Source organism: Lathamus discolor, chromosome 4 (assembly GCF_037157495.1).
Source record: "Lathamus discolor isolate bLatDis1 chromosome 4, bLatDis1.hap1, whole genome shotgun sequence".
Lineage (NCBI taxonomy): Eukaryota > Metazoa > Chordata > Aves > Psittaciformes > Psittacidae > Lathamus > Lathamus discolor.
The window spans coordinates 73,131,267-73,158,441 of NC_088887.1; the positions used below are offsets into that span (position 1 = coordinate 73,131,267).

General features: G+C 39.4%; 1 protein-coding gene across 5 annotated transcripts in view; it reads right to left on the bottom strand.

Annotated features, from left to right (window-relative positions):
- The window catches only part of FARP1 (FERM, ARH/RhoGEF and pleckstrin domain protein 1), a 219,546-nt gene that overhangs the window by 39,984 nt on the left and 152,387 nt on the right, over positions 1–27,175 (bottom strand). For 3 of the 5 annotated variants that reach the window (XM_065678030.1, XM_065678029.1, XM_065678033.1), the window contains 10 exons: positions 26,220–26,262; positions 25,197–25,275; positions 23,510–23,607; positions 19,132–19,246; positions 17,792–17,939; positions 15,122–15,217; positions 14,454–14,617; positions 12,847–12,915; positions 12,015–12,090; positions 9,629–9,869 (listed from right to left, as the gene is read on the bottom strand). In XM_065678030.1, coding sequence (XP_065534102.1) covers positions 9,629–9,869; positions 12,015–12,090; positions 12,847–12,915; positions 14,454–14,617; positions 15,122–15,217; positions 17,792–17,939; positions 19,132–19,246; positions 23,510–23,607; positions 25,197–25,275; positions 26,220–26,262 — 1,129 coding nt within the window. The remainder of the gene's footprint in view (positions 1–9,628; positions 9,870–12,014; positions 12,091–12,846; positions 12,916–14,453; positions 14,618–15,121; positions 15,218–17,791; positions 17,940–19,131; positions 19,247–23,509; positions 23,608–25,196; positions 25,276–26,219; positions 26,263–27,175) is intronic. The other 2 variants (XM_065678032.1, XM_065678031.1) reach the window with 1 other exon arrangement.

Genomic DNA, 27,175 nt, shown 5'->3' on the forward strand with positions numbered 1-27,175 from the left:
TTGGAGAAGAGTTTAATAAGGGTGTCTATCCCTTCCCTCCCCAGCTGTGAACCAGGTACAGCTGTGCTGCTGAGCTAACAGAGTTACTGGATGGAGATTCTACATTGCTTTCCCACAATACAAGAACAAAAGCCACTGACTGCCATGAAAGCTTGAGGGGGACTAGTTCATCAAGCTACACTCTTCCCCATTATACAGAACAAGCTGCAGTGCTGGATACAGATTGTTAGAATTAAAGATCTTGAAAAGTAATTATACATCAGCTGTAAACTTATGCACAAATACCCCTGTATGCAGTACCAAAGAATCTGAGGAAGAACACGAATTAAAAACAACTTGGGAAGAGAGTTTCATGTCACACATAACCAGTAACTCTGCCTGGCTTGAAGAGGAACATGACAGGGAGAAAGGTTTGTATTTGACTTCACAGCTTCAAAATGCATGCCAATGGCAGGAGTGGCAGTGAGTGGCAGGGATTTGGGAGAATGGTGCACTCTCTCAATGAACCAATTCCCTCATATTTAGGACAAAGCATCAGCCAGCAAATGGACAGAACAATTAAACCAGTGACAGTTTTACAGCAAAATACCAGTTAGAATGAGTAAAAGCCTTCAGTACAGGTAAAACTAAAAATAATAATTAAAAAAAATTAATTCCATGCATACACAGTTAAATGGCTTGACATGCTTATAGTCTCATCAAGCTTGATGTTGGTTTAGTAGCCAGCAACCTCTCCAGTTGGTAAAGGTCCATGCTTTATTGGTATACTGCAGTTTTAGACAGTGGTGAATGTGAAATCAGACAGTAACTGCTGTCGGCCTACATCAGGGTATACTTGCATCTTAAGAACAAAGAGTGAACAATACAGCCTCAGAAGAATACAAGGTCACTGGGCATCAGTCCTTTGTTTAGCCTTGATCCTTCCAGACAGAAATAGAGCAACCTATAGAAGGATTCCCTGACGTACCCAGAGCTAGGGCTGGTTTGCTTTTGTTTGTTTGCCTTTAAACCAACTTGACATAGTGCTACAAAAGAACTAAAAATGTTCAGCCCCCATGTAAGCTTACGTCACAGATACTGTCCATTTCATCAAGACATCTCCCCAAGACTGCAGTGATCCTGCTTACACGAGCTATGGCAGACAGACTCCATCATCACTGGGTGCAGCCTTCATTAGGAAATGAAGGGCAATCCGGCTGTGCTCAATGGAGCTCAAATGCCCAGGAAAACAGATCTTCTTCCCCCCTCCCTCCACTCTTCTGCTCCTTAACAATGTGTTGTTTCTCAGTTTGAGACTCACAGCCTGGTGGGGGTTTTCTCCAGTTCAGAGGTGAGGAGCGCTCTATAAGACAGGATTACTGTAATAAGAGGAATTAGGTACTCCCAATACAAATAGGTATTTCTGCAGTAAAAGGACATTGAGACAGTGCTCCAAACAATGCAAGGAACAGAAGATACACCATGCTTTGAGGATAGACAGAACATTGAAAAGGCTTTTTCTCCCAGAGAGGTACATGCTGACAAAACAGTGCATACAACGAAACAAAAAAATGTTTCTCTTTAAAAGGTATTAAACAAATGACAAAAATGAGAATGAAGTCCCCAGCATTTTCAATTTTAAAAATTAATTTTAACTATTGAGATTTATTTAAAAAAATCTATGCATGTGCACACACAGAAATCAGGAAAGGGCTGGATAAGTGAAACACTGCCAAGCTTATGAACTTTGTTAGTGGGCCCAGGTAAGTTTCTTAGCAGGAAAAGGGAAAAATATGGATTCAGCTAATCAAAGATTTTTAAGTGCTTTATGGAAAGGCAACAGTCATGAGCTCTAACATTCACTGAACTGAACAGAAAGACCTACCTCTGATCTTGCTGTAAACCATCAAAGGAAAAAACCTGTTTTCTTCTCAAAACAGGATTTGCAGCATTTTAAAGCAAGCATCTAATCTAATTTTACAAGCCTGAAAGCTCTTGAATAAGAAAGCATTCATTTTCTTTCAACCTTCCATACTCAGTCCATGACAGATGTATCATTACTGTCTTTAGAGTTAATGTTTATCAGTAGGAACTCTGGGCTTTTATGGCTCTCAGGAACCAAAACTTTACCAAAACCCCATCAATTAAAATTATACCTTAAAACTCTAATGATTCTAGAGCAAACTAAGTATTTACCATCATGTCATGTAGATTCATGATTCTAAGGTCTTTACCCCCCTTACTGTAATAACACCATCTCTTATTGTGAAAAACATGCCTGTGAATACACAGCTCAGTCAGGCACACAGGCTTTAAAGATCTTTTAACATTTAAAATGAAGTGCTCACTGCTTTTAATGACAAACAAGATAAAACAAGCTTATTCTACACACTCTTTATAGACCACAGAATTAGAACAGAAGACAAAATACTCTATAAAGAACTGCTACATGTCACCCAAACTAGGCTTCTTATTCATATAAAGCCTTTGAGTTTTAAGTAGAAATTCTGCATTTTAAAATGTCAATGGCACCACACAGCCTACCACATGGAGGAATGCAGAAGATGCCTTTGCTCAGGATCCACACGTTGCACAAGAATTATTTTCCTTATAAATATAAGTAAATAAGATACATGCCCTTGTCTAGGTTTATTTCAGCAACTAAAGAAGTTACTGAAATAGAGGCAGAAAGATTTTGTAAATTCTGATTTCCTAAGATTTAAACTTCCTTCCTTTCTAGATACTGACAGCATGGCCAAAATTTTCTCCTGAAGCAGCTTGACTGAAACCAGTCTGCTGCTACCGACATTTGAGAAAGGTTACACATCACTCTAATCTTTGGTGCCTCCTGATGTTAACATCGTGCATCAGACACAAAACCCCGAAACCTTCATCAAGTAGGAGACACCAACAAATAAGTGGGTTTCTGACAAAAGGACTGTTGGCCTACTAGTTGTGTCTCACAGCAGGGCAACAGAAGAAAGGTGTACATATAAAAAACTGTTCCAGAAGATTTGCTTTCCTTCCTATATTTAGGGTCTCTCTTATTTGGTATGGAGAAGAGGATTGATCCCCTAAATGAAGAGGAAAGAGGTGTGCTAAAATGTACAGAAAATGCCTTAAGAAACTACACCGTTCAGAGAGAGATGCATTACTGGAAGACTGAAAGGGACTTCAGTTTCCTTCACTTTATACATGCTTGAACAGAGAACCTTGTGCCTTCACACTCACAGCCCTTCCAGCTAATACAAACTCCACTGACGAATGAGGTGGATCTCCAGTGGTCCACATCCTTGTCCACAAAAGTAAGTGATAGCCAACTCCTTCACACACATGTGGAGGTCAGGGGAAAAAGTTGGACTGTTAATTTGTTTTTCATCATTACAAGTTAAATTGCAGCAATTAAAATTTCATTCTAAAGTCACCTCTGACAGCAGCCTAATGCCTCATTATGACAAATAAGTCTCTTCAAGCAAACATGGTATTTGACAGAATTTATAGATCAGACATCCTTTCTTCTGCTGAAAAACTGTTCCAGAAATAGCCACAATTCATGCTAATTGCACATAAATCATACTGATGAGATTTGAATCACTGTTATCAATATTCAAAATCAGGTCTACTACCAGAGCTCAACTGACCAACAATCCTTGCTCTCCGAGTACCCTAAGGAACTACTGGGGCTTTAAACTCTCACGAAAAGGGTGGAAAGCATGCTATACCAAAGGGAACTGTAAATAAATAAGGCTAGAAATCTTCAGTGTGCTTAAGGTATTTCCTGTTCTCTTTTCTTTTGTCTTCCCAACCCTGGAGCCCTCCAGAAGAAACTTCAATTACGGAGATAATATGTGTGCGTTTATTGTGGGACAGAAGACAACAGAATTTAAAACATTCCTGCTTCTTTAGTCAAGAAAAGGAGAAGCTATAAACAGATCTTAGATCTGTCTAACCCATTTTCCATTTGACTTTCTCTAGTCACCACCAAATAATTGTATGCACATCTGTACATGCAATCTGTACCTGCAGAGGCCAGACAGGAACTTCTGGTGTGAATGTTACTGCTTCAGAATGAACACAGCTGCCTCAACTAATAAAAACTGCTCCAAAAACATCTGTGCAAACAGAAACCAGCCCTACAAATATTCAAGGAGGTCCTAAATAACTCTGGTGTAATAATACTCTCCTCACTAACTGAACTAATTTGCAAACCACTGTTTTTTCACTGTTTGCTAAGTCCTAATGATTAGGTTCAGCATCGCTAATGCTCCTGTCATGAAAATTCTGTCTGATATTGCATGCCCTTTAATCTTGAAGCAAACTGGTAGATTGATTTTTCAAATTATTATCACGCAACTCTCTGATTATGCTTGGGCAACGTGGTCTAGTGTGAGGCGTCCCTGCCCATGGTATTGGGGTTGGAATTAGATGATCTTAAGGTCCTTTCCAACCATCCTATGATTCTGTGCTCATCTATCTACTCTACAACTGATCTGAACTCCCTCCAGCTCACATAATGTACACTCAAATACAGCAAACCTAAAAGCCTTCAGCTACATACTGACATTTTTTAGCTACAGAAATGTCTCTTCTGGTTTTTCTTCAGTGTAATTTGTATATAGTGTGCATTGAAATGGTTAATGGGATGGTATCTGTTAGGCAGGCCTATGAGCTATGGGTGATTTGAAACAACTAGGCACTAGGCATTTGCACTTGTACCACTAGGTACAAATCATCTTCAGAGAACACCCCTCTCCATCATGCACAAGGATTATGCTTGCTAAAGGATATGGTCTTACATTGAAAACAATGTAGTCTAGGCCATTCATATATCAATTACTCAAATCTCCATACCTGCAATATCCTATGTACTTCCTAGCTCCTACATCAACTTGCCACGATCCACATTTCCTTCACCTAGCCAAATTTATTGTCAAATTTTACATCTCAGGTCACTGAGGAAAACTAGTTTCTAGGAAAGGCTGATTTAAAAAACAAAACCCCTCCACGAGAAGATCCCAACAGGACACAGCAAGTTTGAGCTGCTGCTGGGTTGGAAGAAACTTAGAATTGTCTGACACAATTTTTCTAGTGCCATTGTAGGACATGACTGAAAGTCATCAGGTAGTTGGAATAGTAAAGAAAGAATCAGAGTGCCTTTTATCCATAGACTACACCTATACATTATCTTGGGACAAACCCATAAACTGCTTTTGCAACTAGTTTCCACATTCATCCAACCACATGGACAGAGTTGGTTCAGTACAATGATAAGCCATCTAGGCAGCCAAGCAACAGGCTTCCTCCACATCCTCTGGAAAGACAGGAGATGGGCAGCTCAGGACCACTCATCCATAGCAGACGTAGCTGCTTGATCTTGCTGGGATTTGGCTCCCTCATTTGTAGCAACTGCTTCAGGATATCTGGGCATTGATGAGTATGGGATTTAAAACTTAATTATTGAGAATAAAAGATTTAGAACAGTGAATCAGAAGTACTATCAGCCACACTGCAAAATCTACTGGAATTGGTGGGAGAATCAAATCTTTTACTTAGTCTATAACTACCTCTGTTACACTTGAGACACAGGTACGCTTAGACCACTGCTGTTGACCAGCGTATGTAGATTAATCAATGCTTGCAATGACTAAATTGAATTGACTGGCTCCTCTTCCCACCTCATCCTTAGTCCATTGTGAACCATTTCATCTGTAGTCCTCCCCCAAAGGTTTGTGTTCTTTCCTGCAAGGTCTTTCTGTATTTGTCCTACAGAAACAAACTACCAGATGGGTTCTAAGGGACCTGATCCTATGCAAAAACATCAGTTTAAAACTGCTCTCACTTGCAATTCTTGGCAAGTGCTCAGATATGAACCACATGTCTGGTGGAGGAATTTGGCCCACAGATTGTTTTTAATTAAATGCTTGTCAACTGATATTAGACGGAACTTCAGTGGCATAAGAAGAATGCTGCAGAAATGATTCATCCTCAATGAAATTATTTCCTATGTAATTTACAAACTTCATTTCTTCAAACTGGAAGAATTTCACATGTGTTGAAACAACAACCACTTAAACAGTTAAAGTTGAAAAAATGCCAGATGACAGAAAACAGCCAGAGAAAAATCTTCGTATTTCATTTTTGAGGACAGTATTCAAACAGGAAAGTAATAAAAGCTGTTGAGGTACTTCATTAGAAAGTAGGCTAACTCCAGCTACCACCAAGTCTGTTCTTATAAAATTATAAATCCATTATCCTTGTAGGCATATCAGACAAAAAATCAGGCCTGAAAACAGTATCTGAAAGGATGCAAAATAGTAAACAACACTTTCATATTCACTTAAATCCAAACAATATGAAACCTATTCACTTTTCCTAAGTAGGAGAAATGACTGCAAATCCTTTTTGCTGAAAATCCATTATCTGAACTGTAATTTTACTGGCTAACAAAGCAATTAAGCCATCTGTCCAGACTGTTAGTACCTTACTATATAGCTACTGGTATTTTTGCTACACAGGCAGCAAAAAAACCCACAACCCAAATCAAAAGAAGACTCATGCACCCACTCCTCAGTCTCATGCAATCTGCCAATGCAGGCTTCAACTACTTATATTTCATCTTAAATACTAAGAAGTTCAAGGCAATTATTTTACAGCTATACTAAATCCAAAACACAAACCATCTTCTTTTATAATATACAAGTAAGCTTACCCCTAATTATCAATCTTGCTGTTTCTTGATTCATGCTTTAAACTATAGGAACAAACTAGAGCATTCCCTGTCACCAAAGTATCACTGTCTAAAGAGATGCTTTACATCTTCCAGTTCAAAAATGAGGTATCTAATCTTTAAAAAACCTAACACACTAAAGGAGATGAGCAGGTTAGAACTTATATTTACACAAAGTATATTTTACTGCAAAAAAGTAAGGTATATAACAAGACATGCCTAACTACTGTAGGTATCTTTTTAAATATCCTTCACTCAGATTAAACTCTTAAAGTGTGCATAGACCAAGGCAGTAGAAAAATTAAAAAGAATTCTTATTTTATTATTTTTGTAAAAACAATCTTCAAAATTTTATATGGCCTAGATTTACGAATTCCTGTAACTTATTCATCAGTATTTATGTGGGTAGACCATTACCACTGCATGCATGCACTGCATGATGCAGATCACTGCAAGCGACCTGCATTTCAGTCAATGCTTTTGTTCATCACTTAAAATTCACAGATTTAGTTCCACTCCCCCACAAGAAAAATACATGAAAGTTGACATTAAGGCTAGTGTTACAGAGAACATCTTGTCTCCCAGCTCTAATAACTGCAGGACACTTTCTATACAGGAGACCTTTTATCTGGATTTCCTTAATTAACTCAAGAAACTATAATCAGATTTTATTAGGATACAGCCTTAATTCTCAATACTTTAAGCACGTGAATTTGAAGTTTACAAAGAATTATTCACTCTGTCTTTCTGCACATGGGCCAAAATCTCACTATGCTATGTACAGTAAAGCCTGGACCACAGTTAGTGCCATCTTTTTCTGTGTCAGGGGATGAAAAATTTATGAGGTGGCATTGTAAAAAAAAAAAAAACTGCCTACGACAGACTAATTGGATCCTGTACAGAGAACGACTTTACATGATCAAAGAAAAAATAAAATTAAACAGCCACCATCTCCAAACCCCCACCAAAAATCACTCACCACAAAACTTTGATGTCTCCATAATAATTTCACTGAAAGAATGAGGGGGAAAAATCCCTTGCAATTAATCTTTATACCACACTGACAAAGGATATAAAGGATTGCCTTGCGCGTAATACTCATACCACTCTTTGTTAGAGCTATTTCAATCTAAGTGCTCTGTTCACTTGAATAATCTTTTTCATCTTGTTCTCTTTCTTGCCCAAGGAAGAGTTTGGAGTTTCAAAATCTCCATCACCAGATCAGCCTGTTGAACCCACTGAAGAAAAAGCTTGTCATTGTTCTGTCATTGTTCCTGTATACATGCCTGATTTGTACCCTCAGTTCATCAGTTAAGATTATAAAATGGGTTATGAAGATGAGTAGACCAAACACATTCTTGCTGTGAAAAGATTTTCCAGTGTATTTCAGGATTTCAACAAGACCTGGTCCTGAATATCGAGCTGCCTGCATTTGGCTGCAAGTTTTTAATTCTGTTGAGGCACTCATTAGTTGTTCTCCTTATACAGGAGAGGAAAAAAAAAAGTAATAGAAATACAAAAGAGCACAATGTACCTACTTAATTTCATTTTTGTTTGTTTTGTCAAAATAACTAGTCAAGTGTCAAAGTAGCTACAATATATACCTAAAATATGACTTCATACAAAGAACTGGTGAGTGTATAAGGTCTTACAAAGGTACCTCAATCAGTAATAATTTTCCAATCCTCCTGCCTTTCAGAGGAGATGTGTTTCTGTTAAGCTTCATTGAGACTTACTACTGTATTTCCAGCATCCCTTCCCTCTGGCTGGTCAGTACAATGATAGTCTTTGAAACAGCCCACACACTGAAATTATTACCAGCCATTCTTCATAAGCACCAGAAGACTCAACCACTTTGAGCAATCACAGTATCCACTGGTCTTATACTCCCTGGTCCCTAGCAGCTGAACACCTGCACACCATCTTCATCACTGAGACGAACAGACACATCTTCCTCTACCTCCTCCTCAAGCTGAAGGCTTCCCAATGAGTACTTATTTCTAGGCATGGGAGAGGAACTCAGCACAATGGGATTTCCAAAAACCAGAGGGTGAGTGAAGGGGTTAATGATTTCTGAATCAGAATCGCTAGATTCTGTCCCACTGCTGGTGGAGCCCTCCATCATCTGGACTGCAGCCATGTGATCCACCATGCCACTGGCATGCAGTGACTGTATGACTGGGCTGTGCTTTGATTGTGCCCCAGCTGGCATACCGTTGGCCATCATTTTGCCTTCTGGAGATGACACCTTAGCCACCCTGCCTCCTTTATAATACCTCTCTGATCTATACTCTTGTCCAGGGGTTGAGGATATCTGACTTAGGATAAATGGATCTGTAGCCGATTTATTGCAGAGATCTGCTTTTTTCTGTGCACGAGACTGTTGAGAACCTGGAGAATATCTGCAATACCCATGGCAGCTGCCGTCATGGCTATCCTCCTCCACAGTCCTCACTCTGCAGTCATGCCCATTTTCTGAGACATAACCCTGAGAGCCAGTTCTACTCAGGCTCATGTTAGGGCTTGACCCTTTGCTGCTGGGAGGCAATGGAGTGGCCAGTGGACTACGGCTCCCTGGCCCTCTAAACATTTCATCAACCAGTGAGCTGTGCCTTGGCATCCTGGGGCTTCCCCCAGTGTAGAAGGAGATATTAGCTGGGTTATCATCATCAAGGTACTCTTCAGAGAGATACTGGGAAGACTTTAGAGAAGCTGAGGAATCCCTGTATCTAGTTCTATTGCAATTTTCATCTCTGTAGTGAATATAGGCACCACTGGTCAAATCACCCTCATAATTGTCATTTGTTTGGGAATATGACCGGGTTATTTGTCCTCTGAGCAGATCATACTCGCTATCTACATCACTGCAGTCAATGAAAGGAATGGAGGTGCTGCTGCCATGAGCAGCCCTGGAAGCTGGACCTGTGCTTGGTTGCTGTGATTGAGGTCTGTTCTGCTGCATCCTGTCCTTAGCAGCCTCCTCTTCTTCCTCCACTGTTGACACCACTGCTCCATCCACCCTTTTGCCTTCCTTTGGGCTCTTCTTTAAGGAATGGCTCTTGTGCTGTCCAGTGTCTTTTGGTGACGCTTTCATTTCCTTTCCTTGCCGGCAGCTCTGCACTGCTGCAGTATCATTGTCGTCTCCACAGGCAAAGCTAGGGCTCTGGAAAGATAAAGAAGGGAAGGCAAGGGGTAGACAAAGGGGGAGGGAAAGGGGGTAGGGAGAGGTTTGTGAGGGAAGGGAGCCAGAGGGAAAAGGGTACGTGTAATTACGCACCAGAATTTTGCACGGTACAACATAGGAATCTCTTGAAAGCAGAAGAGGTAACCCAAGCTTCAAAACAAATACAATTAAAAAAAAAGAGGTCTCTGATCTTAAAAAACAAAAATACATAAGCTAAGCAAGGGAAGGCAGACAATGTGGTGGTATCTGAGGTCTTTCCGTGCCCTAAGGCAGCTATCAACACTCTGGAGCATCAACCTGTTCACACACTACTCTGAGAAGGTGGAGGTAAAGATAAACATGAGACAAATTCTGCACAGCCTACTTATATACATTAAAAAAGCCATGTGTGGGCTTTCGAGCACCCCTCATTCAATCCCTGGGGCATACTTGCCACTTTTGGGCAACTTTTCTGCATATATAAATATGTCGCATTTGGCCCTGTAGCTATGGTCTACCTACCTGAGCTTGTCTTCGTTATTTTAAAATGCTAAAAGATAGTTCAAATGGGCTACATTTGTAATAGAATTCTCTGAAGTTCTTAGATTTGCAGAAATGAGAGATACTGTGAATATCAAAAGGAACAATGCAATGAAGGTGAAGGTTCGGGGAGCATTCTATAATACACTAACTTAGTAGCTTGATCCTGCCATTTAAGTTTTATCTAACACAAAGTTATGTGATTAAAGGTTTGCCTCAACAAACACAGATGAGCACAGAAAAACACTGGCAGGTGGAGGAACCCCAATATCCTAGTCAGGAAAATGGAGCTCCCTGACCTGGCTCCTCTGGATGTTGTCCCAAGAGAGCCATCACCCCATGGTCTGGGTATGTCTGGGATAGCAGCAACTGGCGAGACCACAGCAACAGAGCTGACTGGGTAGCTAGGTCAATGTGTAATTGCTAGCGAGCTTTCAAATGGACTAGTTGATAAGTAGCATAAGAGTTAGAAGCCACATACTGGAGCAGCTGTAAGTCAGGCCAGCCAGATGCTGGAAAGACCACTGGGTCTGGGAGTCAATTACTAGCAATGTCTTAAGTCTGTACCAGCTATTGGAGAGATATCTTTCATGTGTTTGTCTCTGTGGCTGAGGTAACCAGGAACCTGAGGATCCAAGTGTCAGTTACTGGATAGACTGTCTAAGATGAATTACGGGAGAAACCCACACATGTGTGTGTCTCTGTATCTCAGCAACAGTAATTGGAGTGGGGCTGTGAGCCTTGCAGGATTGTATGTCCAGCCACTGGGAGACCTAGGGATCCAGGGGCCCACTACTGGATAGACTGAGTGTCTAAGACCAGTTGTGGGAAGGATCCATATTGTATATATGTATGCGTATTTTTCACTAATGAACATGCATCCTGATCAGCCAAAGAATGTAACAGGGTGAGGCTACTGGCACTGTGCTTGTGGGAGTGCTGTTTTCTGTTTGCTTTTACCTATGTGGCTGGCTTGTGTATATACACTGTAGATTTGCATTTATGTGGGTGTCTATAGTGAATACATTCGCAGCCTTACTACTAGCTGGACCTGGGAAAATGCAGCTGGTGAAACCTCACTGCTGTTGGATTTGCAACCTCCTAATGCATAGCGGCTAATAATGTAAGACAAATACTTTAGGTATCTACCAGAGATAATGACTATAATGCTCACAGCTGTAATTTTTTTGAGGAAATAATTCTTCTTCTCCCTGGCTAATACAACAAAACACCTTGTCATGGACAACTAGGACTCCCCAGTGAAGGAAAAGAATTAAACTTTTCCCAGATGCAATAACCAAATAGAAGCCGGACCCTAGCAATAACACTGCAGACTGCAGCTTTTTCAGATGGTCATTAGTACAGCTCAGATAAGCTCTGTATCTATATTTGTCTGGTTGTCTGGAAGTAACACCATTCCACAGTAAAAATGAACCTGTCCTACTTGAAGAACCTAAAACTTACGACACCCAGGTCTCCTCAGCTCGCAGTTAAATGGTAAGTGAGCAGAAATCTATGCTCCTAGAGTTTCAAAAACAGTAATCAGGGTAATCTAACAAGAAATGTCTAAAAGACATAAGCCAGGGTTTCATCAACATCACTGACTTGTTTTGGCACCTCTGTATGCTGTTCTGAAGGCTGTGCAGTCAGACTCCTGATGGACTGAATCTTGCTGTGTTTCCTGGAGATAAAAGGAAAATCACAGTAAGAAGCCATTCCATTGCCTTTTTTTTCCCCTACAAACAGGAATCAAGAGAAATGCCTTTTAAAATTAAACCTCTCAATATCAGCTTTCATAAAAGTTTGCTCCCAACCACATTAACATTCCTCCTTTCTGTAGAATTTCAATGCACTATGTGCTGCAAACACATCACTGTAAGAAAAGGGAGAGGCACTGAAGCAAAAACGGTCTATCACATGAACATGACTCATAAGCAAGGAACTGTTGTCATGGCCTTTGTGGCATCTTGGCCATTACTTTCAGTTCATCATGAACAAGATGAGCTCAGACAGAACTTGCTCTATCAGGTTGGAAGATTTCCCTGGAGACTCTCACTTGAGGTTGGCTATGCCTATTTCTGTTACTTTCAGTATTATTATGAGCTGAATATCCCTGTTCCTATACATTAATGGCAACCCAACAAAGAGAGGGCAAATCAGTATGGGAAGAAGTTACCTGTGATGGTAAGACATTCACTGCTGAAAAACAGACTGAAAAATATTGACTTTAAGGAAACCATGGGGTATACGAACTTCCACCAAAATATTCAGGACCAAATCGGAATTATACAAGTGATAAACTGTCAAACGAGCAAAGAAGGATTTATTTTGTTTTTTAAACTTTGACTGGTGCCAAGATCTTAGAATATAACTACCTGGGAATTGTTACTTTTGTTTGATTAAAAAAAGTTTGAACAGGTTACTTATTTCCTCTCACCTTTCAAACTGCACTTTCTTGTGCCCTCCTTCTTTAACATAGTCAAGAACTTGCTTCTGAGTCCGACCACTGGAAGAAAAACACAGAAATAAACACATATTTTTATCAACTTGCACATTACTTGCCTTTTTTTTTTTCCTTTTTTTTTTTTTTCTCCCCACTATGGAGATACTTTTGGATGCCATTTCAGAGCTGCTTAAATTCTGCGTGCCCCTTATGGGGTACTACATTACTGGGAAGTCACCACAATAAAAAGCAAAGCAGGGTTTAAGTTTTCTTCTCATGGAATAAAAAATATCCTTGAATCATTTTGAGTCAAATACCAGCCTTCCCTAGTATGAGTAAACCATGGAACCAAGATAAGAAGGGCAGAAAAGCATTTCATGACTCAGTTACTACTACGAAAAACATCAACTAAGCTTACATGTATTTCCTGCAGAAATGCAGGCTGGAAATCCCTTTCAGCCTTTTTACTACAGGCTATGAAATAGTGAGAAAGCCAAGCATTTCGTATTGTGCAAAGTTATAAATTCCAAAGGAAACTGGGACCAGTAAAGGAAACTCACACCTTGAGAATGCTCAACGGAGAACCAAATTCCTCCCATTCATTAGAAGCTTTCAACCAACTGAATTACCATAAGACCTGGAAAAAGTTACTGAATTTATTTAGCACAGACCACACTGAGTGGAAGACATAGCCAAAACCTGTTCTCTAAAGTAGAAGGTAAGTTGAATGGACCTACAGTCTTCTATTTACTCAGGCAGAAACTTGACAAGTTATAGCTTGTTTACTCTAACACAGGTCCTTCCATCTTGATTAATTTACTTTGCAGGCAAGAAGCAAAGTGGAAAGGGAGACTGAATGGCCATATCTGCTGCATTCTTGTGCAAGACAACTGGAGTGTACAGCTCATCTCAGCAAAGAGGGTTTCTAACTGTTCAGCTTATATCAGCTTTACAAACAAACTGTATGAATGAAAGGATTCCCCCCCCCCCCCCCAGCATATGCGATGCAATACAGTATCTACAATAAGGCTTCTGTCAGTGTAAAAAACCACATTAACCCAACTATTAAACATTTTTCTACAGCTTTAACAACATTGCAGGTAGATTTGTTCTCAGCATAAGTGGTCATCTCATGTGAATCCTTTGCAAGCATAAAGGTCAGCATGAAAACAAGCCATTGTTTTTTACTGCACAGAAATGCGTTTACCACAGCTATATGCAATAGAAATAAACACCCCACTCTGCTACACAGGAAAGATCCCATGCTAGAAGCAGAGGATCCAAAGAGTGCCAAAAAGTTGCCAGCTAGTGCTGCTTAGGACACACATGGATTTCCTTATGTGAAAACAGCTGGAATCTATACACTTTGTATCACACCTCCAGAAAGCTATGTTGCAACACCTAATACAAAATTAATGCAGGTTTTTTCCCTACAGTGTTCTTTGCACTGTTCTGGCTGAGAAGGTGCAATGGAAAATAAAAAGGAGCAAACTACAATGTAAATAAAGGAAGGTGAAAATAATAGGTTTAATCTTAGATCATTATGGATGTGATTTTGAAATGGGGAGCCAACAAAGGTGGAAGAAGAATGCAGGTCTTACCTGAACCTAAATGATGAACCTCTAGAAAAAAGAACAGGTTTAGGCTTTGGTTTAGGTTCCTCAAAAAGCCTGAAAAAGGCATGATGCTCCACACAGATCTTCCAGAAAGACTTGCAAAAATCTCGACTGGCCATAAGGAATTCCAGGGTGTCCTGGAATGAACTCTGCAAACAGAGATAGCATTTGCAATGTAAAGAAGGAAGCAACATGTATTACAGAGATTTACATTGACACAGAGGCGCTATGCTACCAAAAAAACAAAAAAAAGCTTTTTTCACTGCCCTTTAGGATTAACAGGCCCCACCCTTCCCACTTTGAGACAACAATTTGACAGCATCAGAGCTATTGCTTTAACTTCCTTTCATTGACAACTATGACAGAGATAAAATTAATGAGAAGAGGTGGTTTACGTGCTACAGCTTAAGAATTAATAATATAGTACCAGAGTCACAGCCAGAAGATAAATCTGTGACATTTAGTTAACATTTCCTTTGCTAGGACTCTCACCTGAGATTCCAGATTGATGCATACAGTACCAAGAGTGAACGTAAGAAATTAATTTAAATAAAGAAATCTTCTTGAGGTGACAAAAACATATGTTTGATCTGTGAGTAGAAAGTTACCAAATAACCTTTTGTCAACTTCATCAATTCTTGACAAGAACTTACATTCACATCAGGCCGTAGTTTGATAAGAAAACGTTTCCTTTTGAAGCTCAGCTTTCGAACCTTAGCCCAGTTGAAGGCATTGATCTTGGTGTGACCCTACAGAGAAAAAAAGACAGCAGAGTTTAAGTATTCCAGATCTGAATGGAGAAACCTAAACCACTAGAGTAAGCTTGCCATAAATAAATCATCTATTCACGTAACTTGAAATTATGTTTTTTCTTATTATTCATTCTCTGATAATGCAAACCATAAGGCAACTGGTGCTGTGACTGGAAGCAGATACTTATAATTAAACTCTTGCACCTAGGACTAGGTATACTGAGTTTACTCAGTACCAACTGCACAAAACAGGGCGGTCCAGTTTTTGCCCAGATGATGTTATCTTGTTCCACTATGCTGACTCTGATTTTCAGTGGACCAAGTCACCTCCCAGAGGTGCTTCCTTCTCTTTTTACCAGCTACAGAGAATGCAAGGAATCCAAACACATAATGTGTCATCTTACTTTGGTGGGGTAGATTTTCTCCCTCTTAGTCTGTCTACAGGGCAAAATAAATACCCCTTTAAATCCTACTTAACTGAGGGGAAAACAGCAACTGAACTGGAAGTATTCTGAGCTTTTCTCATAGGGAGCAACGGAAGTAAATGAAATGTAAATAAGTAAGTTGTCTGTAAAGAGTCATAAAATGCTTTTCCACAAAAAGCAATCAAAACCCTGAAGCAAACAGCAAGCCTGAAAGAAATTATCTTCAAAATAGTACAATTCCCAGACATTGCATCATTAGCCCCTACCCCCCAGAAGTCTCAATTTTACCTATGTTTAAAAGTATTTGATGTATTATTTTAAAATAATCTTTACAGCAGTTTGTTCAGTAAGACTTTAGTACAAACATGCTTACAGTGCAAAATTCTGAGAGCTACTACAGGACCGCTAAATGCAGAAACCCATGCTGATTTGGGTGCCATCACCAGACGCTGTAGGAGTAATGACAGTGTGAAGATCTCTGCTAAGTCAACCTGCTGTCTAAGAATCCCATAATTAATCTCCCTTAGAATATTCAACAGCACTGACTTCTAAATGACAGGCTTTAAAATAAGTCTGTCTGACTACTGCTTATGTCATTTGTGAGTGAGCCTTTATTTTTTTCCTAATGAGGTTTTCATAGTTCAATATTTATCAGTTATATCCAAACTAAAGAGATAAACTTAAAGCTCTTGCCCTGTGAAGTGTTTAAAGGAAGCCTTAAGCTTACTGCCAGACACCAATTGCTGGACAGACTCCAGCAGGTTAGAACCTGACCTCCTTTTCAGCATTCAGTCTTGGAGCTTGACCCAGCAAAATCTCCAAGCTCTTCTGAAAGTTCATAAAAGATGTGTTTTGAAAGTCCCAAACACATTAGGACACAGAGAGATGACTGAATTTTAGAGCTTTATAAATCAGGCCAGTGAGGTCTATGCAGTTTTATGTGAATATGTACTTTCAGCTGAAAGACAGTCTTAATTGATAAGGCTTTGCAATTCAGTAATTCAGCTGATGAAAATACTGTGGGGGAGCAGGGGATGGGTCTGAACATACAATTAGTTATGTGCATTTCTAACATCATTGTGGTGTTCTGATGCTTCAATCTATGCTTCAGTTTTGGGGTTTTACTAGCCACACATTTAGCTGTTTGGGGCTTATACATATATATTTTTGGTTTTGTTGTTGGTTTTGTTTTTTTAATGTCTATTTCAGAGCATTTGGGTCAGAGTATTTGGGGTTTGTTGCTGTTTGTTTTTCTTCATAAAAGGACTCAAAGTACTTCATAAAGTTGGAAACGTTAGTATTTTAACTATAGTCAAACAATTAAAATGAATAATCAATTACAAGTGTAAAATCGTGTATTTTAAAGAACAGTTAACTTACTGTTTTTAACACAGAGTGAGGTAAATACGATTTTGGATGCTAGCAGACACAATTTCATCTGAGGTGAAAGCAGTTTATACCAGCTGACTACCTGTACCTTCACAAGTGTAAAAGCACAATTTGTTACTTACCTAAAGGGAGCTGCAGAACAAGAATTTGATAAATCTACTAATGATGTTTCACAAACATTTGCTAGGCTGACTGGGGTAGGAGAGAAGAGGAAAGAAATCTAAGGAAAATACTTTGGATCTTTCAGGGAAAGAAGTAAGAACCATGGATTCAGCAAAAGTAGAAGGGCCAAGGCTGGTCAAGAAAATTGCAAAAACTCTGACAAAGTAATGCTGCAGAGATTACATTCACTACCTACGTCCTTCTCCATGTACTCCTGTTGTCTGCTGTTTAAATTTGTCCCTGATTCACATTCATTTAGTATGCACCACACCTGCAATACCTACCTTCTGGTATATGTAGGAGGTATCAGCATGACTAGCTTGCAAATTGTAAGCTATGGATCAGTGTGCATCTTGAACAGCACATTGTAGCCGTAAATGGAGTTTTACCCTGTGCAAGCAAATAAGGTAAGAGTCCCTGGAAGTGAAGGGTCTAATGCAGCTATACAAGGTTTAAGGTCATTGTCAGAAAAAATGTGGAAGTTCCTGAATTTTCCCAACCAAATTCTTTCAGACATGGCTGAGGTCCTAAATTCTCATCACTGTAAATCTCTGTGTTTTATAAAGTATAAAGTCATGTCCTGAGCAGCTCTAACCTGAAATACCAGAATGCCTGTGTTGGCAACAGCCAGGTTGATTTTTGTCCCTTCCCTGTCCTTGGCTGGATGCAAGCGTATTCCATACATCTCCAGCCGGCGGGCAATCTCTAAAAGCTGGAAGTCTGACTCTGCTGGTGTCTGCCCCCTTGAGAAAGAAAACAGAGAAGACACACAAATCCATCACACATTTTAATAGAGATTAACAGGTCCTTCAGAGAACAAAGAGACATTTCATTGGAGAGACTGAAACCTGTCAGAGGTGTATGATAGAACAGAGGTGTTCCTAGATTTACATCAGGTAGAACAACAGCTTTATCGTAGTCTAAATCAGTATCAAAGAATCCACAGATTTTACAGTCTATTAGAAATTTTGATTGCTCCAATTCTGAAGCACATGACACAACCAGATTTTGAACCATTAACAGAATTCACTACCTCTCTTTGTATTTCCCATTAGAAAAACATGCTGTATTCCTAAAAAATAATAATAAAAAAGTCAAAACAAAACAAAAAACCAGGAATGTGTACAGACATTGCTCATTGTAAAAGTAAATGCAATACCAAAATTAAGTAAAACAGAAGACATTAAAACCTTAACATAAATGTTGGGGACCCATGAGCACTAAATTAATCACAACAGAATTATGCAGGAGTTCTGATTATTACTGCTACAGAACTCCCTATCACTCATATCTAATTCAATCTAGCTCAAAATGAAACTATTTAGGTCTTGAAAGTGTTCTCAACAGCATAAAACCCCTAACTGTTCTATGTCATATTTGTAATTCTTTTAACCATCTTCTTACCACTAGTCTTTTCTCCAGGCCTTAGGATACCAATGTGCATCATCATCTTGAATTGTATTCCCCTAAACCCCTAATTCTGCAAGCAGCATGTGCTTTCCCAGGAACTATTGCTAAACCCCTTCACCCATCTCTAGATGGGTGGTGAAAACGATGGAAAGCTGAAAAGGCAACATTTGATGTCCTTGAAACGAAAGACTGTTGTCAGAAGTGCCTGGCTGATCAGTCATAATTTGCAATCATACCTGCATGCAGAAAATCAGCAGTGAAGCATTTTGTATGAAATAGACTGTAAAATCATGGCATGCTTGAATGAATATTAAAATCAATTGCTCTTTAAACATCTTGTTATGATGACAAGAAAAAGGCAGGAGTAACCTTCAGGAAACTCACAGGCTTGAACATATTTTAAGAAGCAACCTCTGGGAAACTCAGAGGTCCAAATCTCTTTTGCACTTATGATGTAGCACATATTTACAGTTAGAACTACTCTAAAGGAAAAGACGACCATTAACAAGAACAAAAAAGACTTACGTGTGGCTACGGTGAAATTCCATGATTTTGTCTTCTAGCGCTTCTTGCTGAGGTATATACTTGTTCTTTGCCAAGTGTTCACGATCTATGGTTTCATCGAAATCCCCAATCTCAGCTATGGAGAATTTTAAGAAAAGCCCATTAAAACACTGTATTATGTCTGAATTATCTGTGTAATCCAAAAGGTGCAGACAGCTGGGAAGAGGACAAAGAATCAGTTTCTTGCAAGCTGTGTCATGATTTTACAATTCAGATTCTCACCGAGTTATCTTCCAGACATTCCTCTCTTCTCCTGTTAGAATGTGATATGCAAAAGAAGCCCAAGGTTTCCTCCCATCTAATTAGCTGTTGGATGTCAACTGAACAAATGAAGACATCACAGTGCCACCCTGACTTGTGTGCGGGATAAGTGTGGGGGTAACAGGGAGTACAGCACTAATTCAGCAGAACTCATCCGCCTCTGTCACACACATCATGGTGCTCAGGAGCCTTTCCATGGAGCAGCGAAGCACAAGCTTACTCCCCAGGCCCATGCCCTATGCTGTAATCTTGGAGGGAAATCTGAAAGATGGCTTTTGTTTGCTTGTTTGAACGCAGGCACATATCCCACCTCATGGGGTTATGAAACATTTGTCTTCTCTAATTTTGCAGCAGTTTGAGACACATTCTGTCTCCCTCCTCCTCAAAGTTGCTCCCATCTGCTGCAGTTATTCCGTACTGTGTGTGCAACAGTATGTCACACCCACCTTCCATTTTGCAGCCCATTGAGTGAGATTTCCTCTTTTTTGGGGTTTGGGGAATGGGAAGGAGGCAGTTTATGTGTGGGTGCCAGATTACTATCTTGTTGCCTGCTATTCTTGGAATGCCTCTGAAAATCTTGCTTTTTCACTGAGCAGCCAAAGTAGCAGCTTCTGCCAGCAAACCTGCTGCAGTAGCAGCAGTATCGCTACAACAAAGGCTGCTACGTTAATAATGCCAGTGAAATTAAAATGCAGTGCCCTCAAATTAAATCCAGGTTGCAATCACACACATTGTGCAGTTGACCTAGAGTATCACGGACCCAAGCTCAGATACTCGCCTCAGTTCTGCTCATGTAAATGAACCCTTAATCCAGTTCTGTCCAAAATAAGTTTGTTTAGAAAAAATAAATGTTTCAGATGATGTTTATCTGCAAATGTGAATGATGAGGTAATAGCCTTGTGTAAGCAGGGAAGATGAGGACCAAAGCATCTATGAATGACAGAGCAAGTAGCACAAATCTTTAGGATCTGCTTTTAACCCTAATTCAAATAAAAGGCAAATTTCTCTTCTTTAATGAAGCTGTAAGCCTGTGTAGGTTTGCAACACCTCAAATAACATGAGTCTTGATTCTTTAAAATGCAGTTCATACCCTATATGTCCTTGGACATGGATGGATTTTAGCCACCTTCTGTAAGGCTTTCTTCAGAGCCAAGAGTACAGAAGCCTCTTACTTCACTTCTACATGGTTTCTATAACGCTCTCTGCATTTGTCAGCTGCAAATCCATTACCCAAATTGTCCTCCTGACTTTCAAGTTACTTCTGAATTTGTTCTCTCTGACGTCATACTCAATTGCTTTCACTTTTCTCCTTAGCTCTCCTTTTCCCTATTAAGTGCCTTTCTACTAGCACTCCCTCTGAAATGAGACGGAGTTGTATTTTGAACATTGTCAGCATCACTCACAACTCTTCTCTAAAATCTTCTCATGTGTTTTAACTAAAGACTGATTTTCATTGATGCTTTCTTTTCTCATATCTTACATGTGCATTATATCATGCTGCATTCTGTCTGCATTAACACTTGTGATATGTCCAATGCTTTGTATTTCAGCTATTTTCCTTTAATCAGTCCATCTTCTTACTTCACATTTACGTTACTGCATCATTTCCAGTATCAAAGTCTCCTCGCACTTTTAATACTTTCAACAATGCTTTCAAGGTATTTTCAAATAGCATGTTCCAAATATAAATTTTATTCTGTAATATAAATGCTAATTTAACAGAAACCTATTTGCTGTCATACTATGTTTTCATATAAATAACAGTAGTCTCGAGCATTGACATAAGCTTGTATACATAATATAAAGGTCTCCAGGAATCAGATATCTCCCATGGAAAACGCTGGTAGGCACAGCACTGATAAGACATACAATCCCTAACCTGCATTCTCAATCTTTCCATTTTGGTACCATTACTCTTATCAGCTGTCTAGTTTTATTTCTGTTGCAGACAAACAGATAATACGTGTGTTGGGTTTTTTTTTTTTTGCTACTGAATAATAATCTAGAGAGAAAAATACAAAAGACAGCCATGGGGGTGAGGTACATCTATAGATAACTCAGACCAGAGAAATTTTCACAGACACATGTTAATGAGACAAGAAGATAGATAAATGAATGAGACAGCTGCAAACTTCTACCAGAGGTTTCTAGCAAACACTGTTACACAAAAAAAGGGAGAAGGGAAAAATCATAAACAGCAAACAAAAGGTCCATCTTGCAGTCAGGAGATGGCAGATGCACCAAGAGGCACAACACCCCTCTGCCCAAAATGGCAGCTCAGATTCTGTGAATACTCTCACTTCTGCATGATGAATCTCTCACCTCTCTCCTTTCGACAAAGGGAAAAATCTCATTTTTCAGTACAGAAGTCTCTTACCTTACCCACCCTATAATGAAAGTACTACTTGATTACTAAACTCCCAGTTCAGAATCACGCTGCATCTCCAGCTCACAGGGGAAAGGGACAAAAAACTAGAAATATTTCAAATGCATCATGCTAGCAACAGAAGAGAATTATTTAATCCAACAGTATAATTCATCACTGCATAAAAGCAATGGTGGTGATCTGCCATTTTTGCACACTTTCAAAAGAAAGCTTCTTGCCAGCCTGCATAGATGTGTCTAGGGGAATGGCGAGGAATATAATGGGGGATTTGAAAAAACAATGAGATATATTTGAGTTTGACTGCACAGAGGAGGGAAAGGGACAGTTTGTAAAAGTGAAAGGACATCCTGTATTTTACTCTCTTAAGCTGCTGCTTTAGAAAACCAAGCTAACAGTTGCTCTCTGAGCAGTTCAGACACCAGAGATGTAGGTGGTTCAGTGAAGAACTTAATTGAGTAAACAATAAAAGATAAGTAAGACATGAAAAAGGATCTAAGTAGAAATTATGCATATAAAGTATAAGAGCTCAAGAGAGGATAATCATGGAGCAATACCTCAAATGAAGAGAGACACAAGCCTTAGGGTGTCTTCTCCCCAGCACCTTTCTTTGGTGCACAGGCATTTAGTAGGAAAACTCACCCTCCTAGAATGCAATGCAACAAATGATACTCAATTCTCCCCAAATGATCAAGATGCTTTTTCCTGAGATGAAAGTAAGAACTAACTTAACTAAGGAAAGAACGTGATGGAGTGATGGACACTGTAACAGGATAAAATGAAAGACATGAAAAGCTCAGTAGCCAAGAGTCTCAGTTTTAAAATGGTATGAGAAATACAGAATTTCAGAGAGGCTGTTGCACACCTTATTGTTACTCAGTCACACTGGGCGATGATGACTATGGCAAACAGAAAACTATGCAATACCTGCCTTTCCAACAGCAATTGATGAGAAACTGCCACAACACTCAGAGTATAACAAATGCCTCTGTTGACTGTAATTTCCACACAACAGCATTTCAATGGAAATATGCAATTCAAAACAACGGTCTATTATGACCATTATACAAGCTACTAAGCGTTTTTTACTAACATTATAATCAAGATGAGTAACCATAAAATCTTGAAATGAAAAACATACATTGCCTTTCAAGTGATCTGAAAGCTAAAACAAATTTTGATTTGATTAATAAAGTTAATGTACAATTCCACTGAACAGTGTTATTGTGCATACTTCACAATTAAAGAAAAAAAAAAAAAAGCTTAAAATCTGTTGGTTTTTACTTCCCTATCAGTTTCCTCTTAGGACTGTGATTCACTCTGGCATTCTAAGCATGTTTGTTTACTACATTCTCTAGACAGCACACAGATTTCCAGGAATTTGACTGCTCTGCTGACATGATACGAAGTCTAATTAAACAGGAATTTAGAAGAATTCAACCTGTTTGCCACTGCCTGCGAAGCGCTTTTTAAATGATCCTAGGCAGACTATCAAGTGCAGCGCCTTAAAAATGCAAGTCATGCGTCCAGGAGCTCTTCTTTATTTGAAAGAGTAAATTATCTGTATTTGAATGCTGTTACACAGAAACACAATCATTGGTCCATATGGCTTAAACCTGTCCCTCGAGCAGCTACTCATAGCACATCCAACCAATCGTCCTGTTTATTCTCCTGGAAAGAAGAGAAAAAACTTACACTGTACTATGTGTGAGATTAAGAGGGCAGTGCTGGTATCATTACATGTTAGCCTTCCCTGTGCCAGGTCCTGCTTCACTTGCAATGCAAATAGGTACCTGCGAAACCAAAGGGAACAAAGGGTTATGCAAAGCATAAGGGAAAGAGGGGAAAGTATTTCAACCCCAGCTCTTTTTTGACTCCATGTTCCTTTCACTTCTTGGAATCTACAGAAGTGATCTGCATTTCTGAAGTTTAGAGGATAAGTAAAGCATAACAGATATTGTATTACAGCCATTACAGTCTTACACAGTGGCTGCTTAGCAGAACCAAGATACCTATCTTTTTCTCTCTCCTTCCCTCCCTTGGAACCACACCAATGAGATATTACTGGAAGCAAACGTGACAGCTATTAAGTGCTCAGCAACCACACAGCAAGTAGCACTAGATAATGGAGCTGCTTGTAACTACGAAGAAATGCCAGATAAACCAGTGATTTAGAGTTATCAGTTAGTTCTTGCAGAATACAAGAACTCTATCACCTTCGCACTCACCTGGAAACAAGGAGCAAGGTCTTGATTAAACAACTCTAGCTAGCTCTGGTACTTCTGTGGTCCCATTACCCGCACCGCCTGTGCATCAGCCTTTTTTAACACTGCCTCCAAACCATTTCAGCCACGTAGGACAATTCTACATTAACATTTTAAGTGCAGGGACAGGTCTGTGACATTATTTCAACATTTAAATTTCTTTAAGCTTCAACACGAATTTAAATTGCTTAATTCCACTCGGCATACTAGTAGAAGAATATAGCACAAAAGTGTTGTATTCTCTGCTTCTTCAAGTGATGAAGCTGTTCCCTGTGGATATGCTTTCACATCCTACACACTGCTGTGTATATATATTCAAGTTCCCTACCATGCACATTTAAAATCTAACCAAAAAAAGTCATTAGGATTCAGAGACACATCTCCAGGTGCAGAAAGAGATCAACAAAAATCAATTTACAGTTCACATACTAAGCAACTGTTATGCAGATTATCTATTTGGAAACAGAAATGTTTCATTACCAACATCAATCACATTGTGAGTTTTCATTCATCCATTTTATTGTTTTTACTCAGTCTTTCAAGTAAATATTCCCTGTTCCTACACCAGTCTTCCACTTTTCTCTGTCCAGGCCAGCAAGAGATATCAATCATTAATTTTTTTTCCATTCCATTGCTTTATTACCAAAATAAAGCAAGACAGAGACAAACACAGAACATCACAAAGGTGGACTTGTTCTTTATAAAGCAAGTCATATGGAAACCAGAGTTCTTTGTAAAACAGAACTTCCTTTTGTTGGAAAACTGAAACCAAAAACTAATAGTGAAAATACTGAATCAGAATGGAAAATTGTAATTAAAACTAATAATATTGCAGATCAGAAAAGGAGTTGAAAAGTTGCAGTGAAGAAATACTGCATCAGAACAATGTTTCTCACCATAAAGGAAGGACCTATTCACAAGGAAGAACCTTAATAGATCCTTCACATACATATAGTATCGGTTTGGAAGGGACCTCAAGGTCTCAACTTGAAGCTAATACTAAAAGGCAGCCATTGATCCTCTTCCAGTCGATCCTCACCCAGTCATTTCAAATTCCATGTTCTCCCCTGTGTCCACTAGAGATTTAGTAAGAAAAAAATAGTCATATAGCTACTAACCTTGTCAGTTCCTCCTGCAGCTGAGCGTGGTCAGGTGGGAAGAATTTTACCACAAATTTTACAACAACATGCTTTGGTCCTACAAGAAATGTCAAAGGAAGTTAGTGAACATCAGTAATGTGCTGACCAAGTTTTATTACACAGAATGATGTACAAAGGACGATTCTCGGAACCTGCAGTGCGTACATACCTGCTAACCTCCTTTCTTTGTTATTCAGGTTATTTAGAGACTGCACAATAAAATTTACACACATAAAAGAGTACCTCGGTTGTGGGATACTCTGACAAAATGGACTCTGGTTTTAGTAATTACATCAGTTGATCCAATAAAATACATGTGTCTATTTCCCTTGCTTCAGAACAGGAGGAAGCTAAAATACAATCTATTTTTCAAGTCCACTAGCAAATTACAATTTCTGTTTTAACAGCAGCACATTTGTTCTTAAAAGTACGACTCTTACAAGTATGACCACAGACAGAAGAACTAATAGATTTCTCTTTTGTGAAAAGGAGAGGCTTCAGATGATACACTCAGACAATTATGACCAGAGAGCCACCTATGAAACCTCAATCTCAATGGCAAAGCTCAACAGATGAAGCTAGTTCCAAATTCAGCAGCAATGTCCCTCACTGTTGTGATACATACACTAGGTCCTTCCCAGTAATAATGTCTTCCTGTTCCTTTTCTTTTATCCTTGTTACTGCTAGCTGTTGACAGCGTATGCTTCCTCAAATACTTCTTTTATTGCACTCTTTTTTCTCTACAAAATAGTTTCCTCCATTGCCACCACACCTCTGAAACTGACTGGCTAAACCTCAGCCTCCTACTGGGTCAGCCCCTTCGTATGTTCATATGGCACAATTTCACAGCACATACAGTACATATTTTAAGGACAGACCAGAAATAAAAAATAAATAAATACATTTAGTGAAGAAAATTGGGAAGATCCCAATTGACAGAGTCCTAATTTATTCAAGTACTCGCAGAATGACAAAAGCAAATGACAGCAAGGAAATACTTACTTCTAATCTGTTTCATAACAGGCTTCAAAAGATCAAGCCACACCTGAAAACAAAAGAAGGTGGTGTTACCATCTCTGAACAACCTACCACTCACAGAAGAACATTTTTCACTGCACTACTTAGATTGTCAATTGCTTTTTTTTTTTCCAGTGTGGTCATCATTATTACAACAACCTCCCTAATTATACATAGTGGGTATCCTCCTCAGAACTGTGGAAGACACTCAGGAAACAGCATTGTTAAGGAGCTGTCACTGCGGCACAACTTTTGAAGCAGCACAGCTTCAGAAAGCTGGGAAACAGTGAGGAAAGCTCTCCCTCACACGTCTCAGACACTGGGAACCAAACTAATTTTGTGGAAAGAACAACTGAAACAAGGAGTTTAGAATAAGACAGTCCTGTAATGTTATTGTGGTCTCCACCCCAATTAATCTTGAGAAAGGCAAGCAAAACGGGCTGGTGCTTGCTTTTGAGCTAAGAACACTGGACAAATCGATAAACAAGAAGGTGGCAACCACCTGGTTTTGGGTGGCCAAGAGGAATCCCACTGTGAGGCTTAAGCATAAAGGTGGAGCTCCTTTACCTGGCCCAATAAAGATAAAGGAGTCTTACCACCATCACCTGGGGGAGGAATGTCCTCTCAGGTTGAGGGTGTGAGGCTTGCAACAGTGTGAAGTGTGGGTGGGAAGAAGCTCACTTTTGGGCTGTGAAACACTACCTCTTTTCTATAAACCCCGGAAGCTCAGGCCTAGGTTTTCTACTGGGGGGCAGTGTAATTTCTGCACATAGTTTACTTTCGTCCATTTCTTAACAACCCATTTTTCAGGATGGCATGTGGGTTTCTTCTTCAGCTTTCAAAAGAGCAGCTGTGGGTACAAATTCAGTTTTCAGAGCCTAAACCCCTGTTCTGAAGGACCTGATGAAAATGTTATGGAAAGCCAAGGGACAATTATGCAG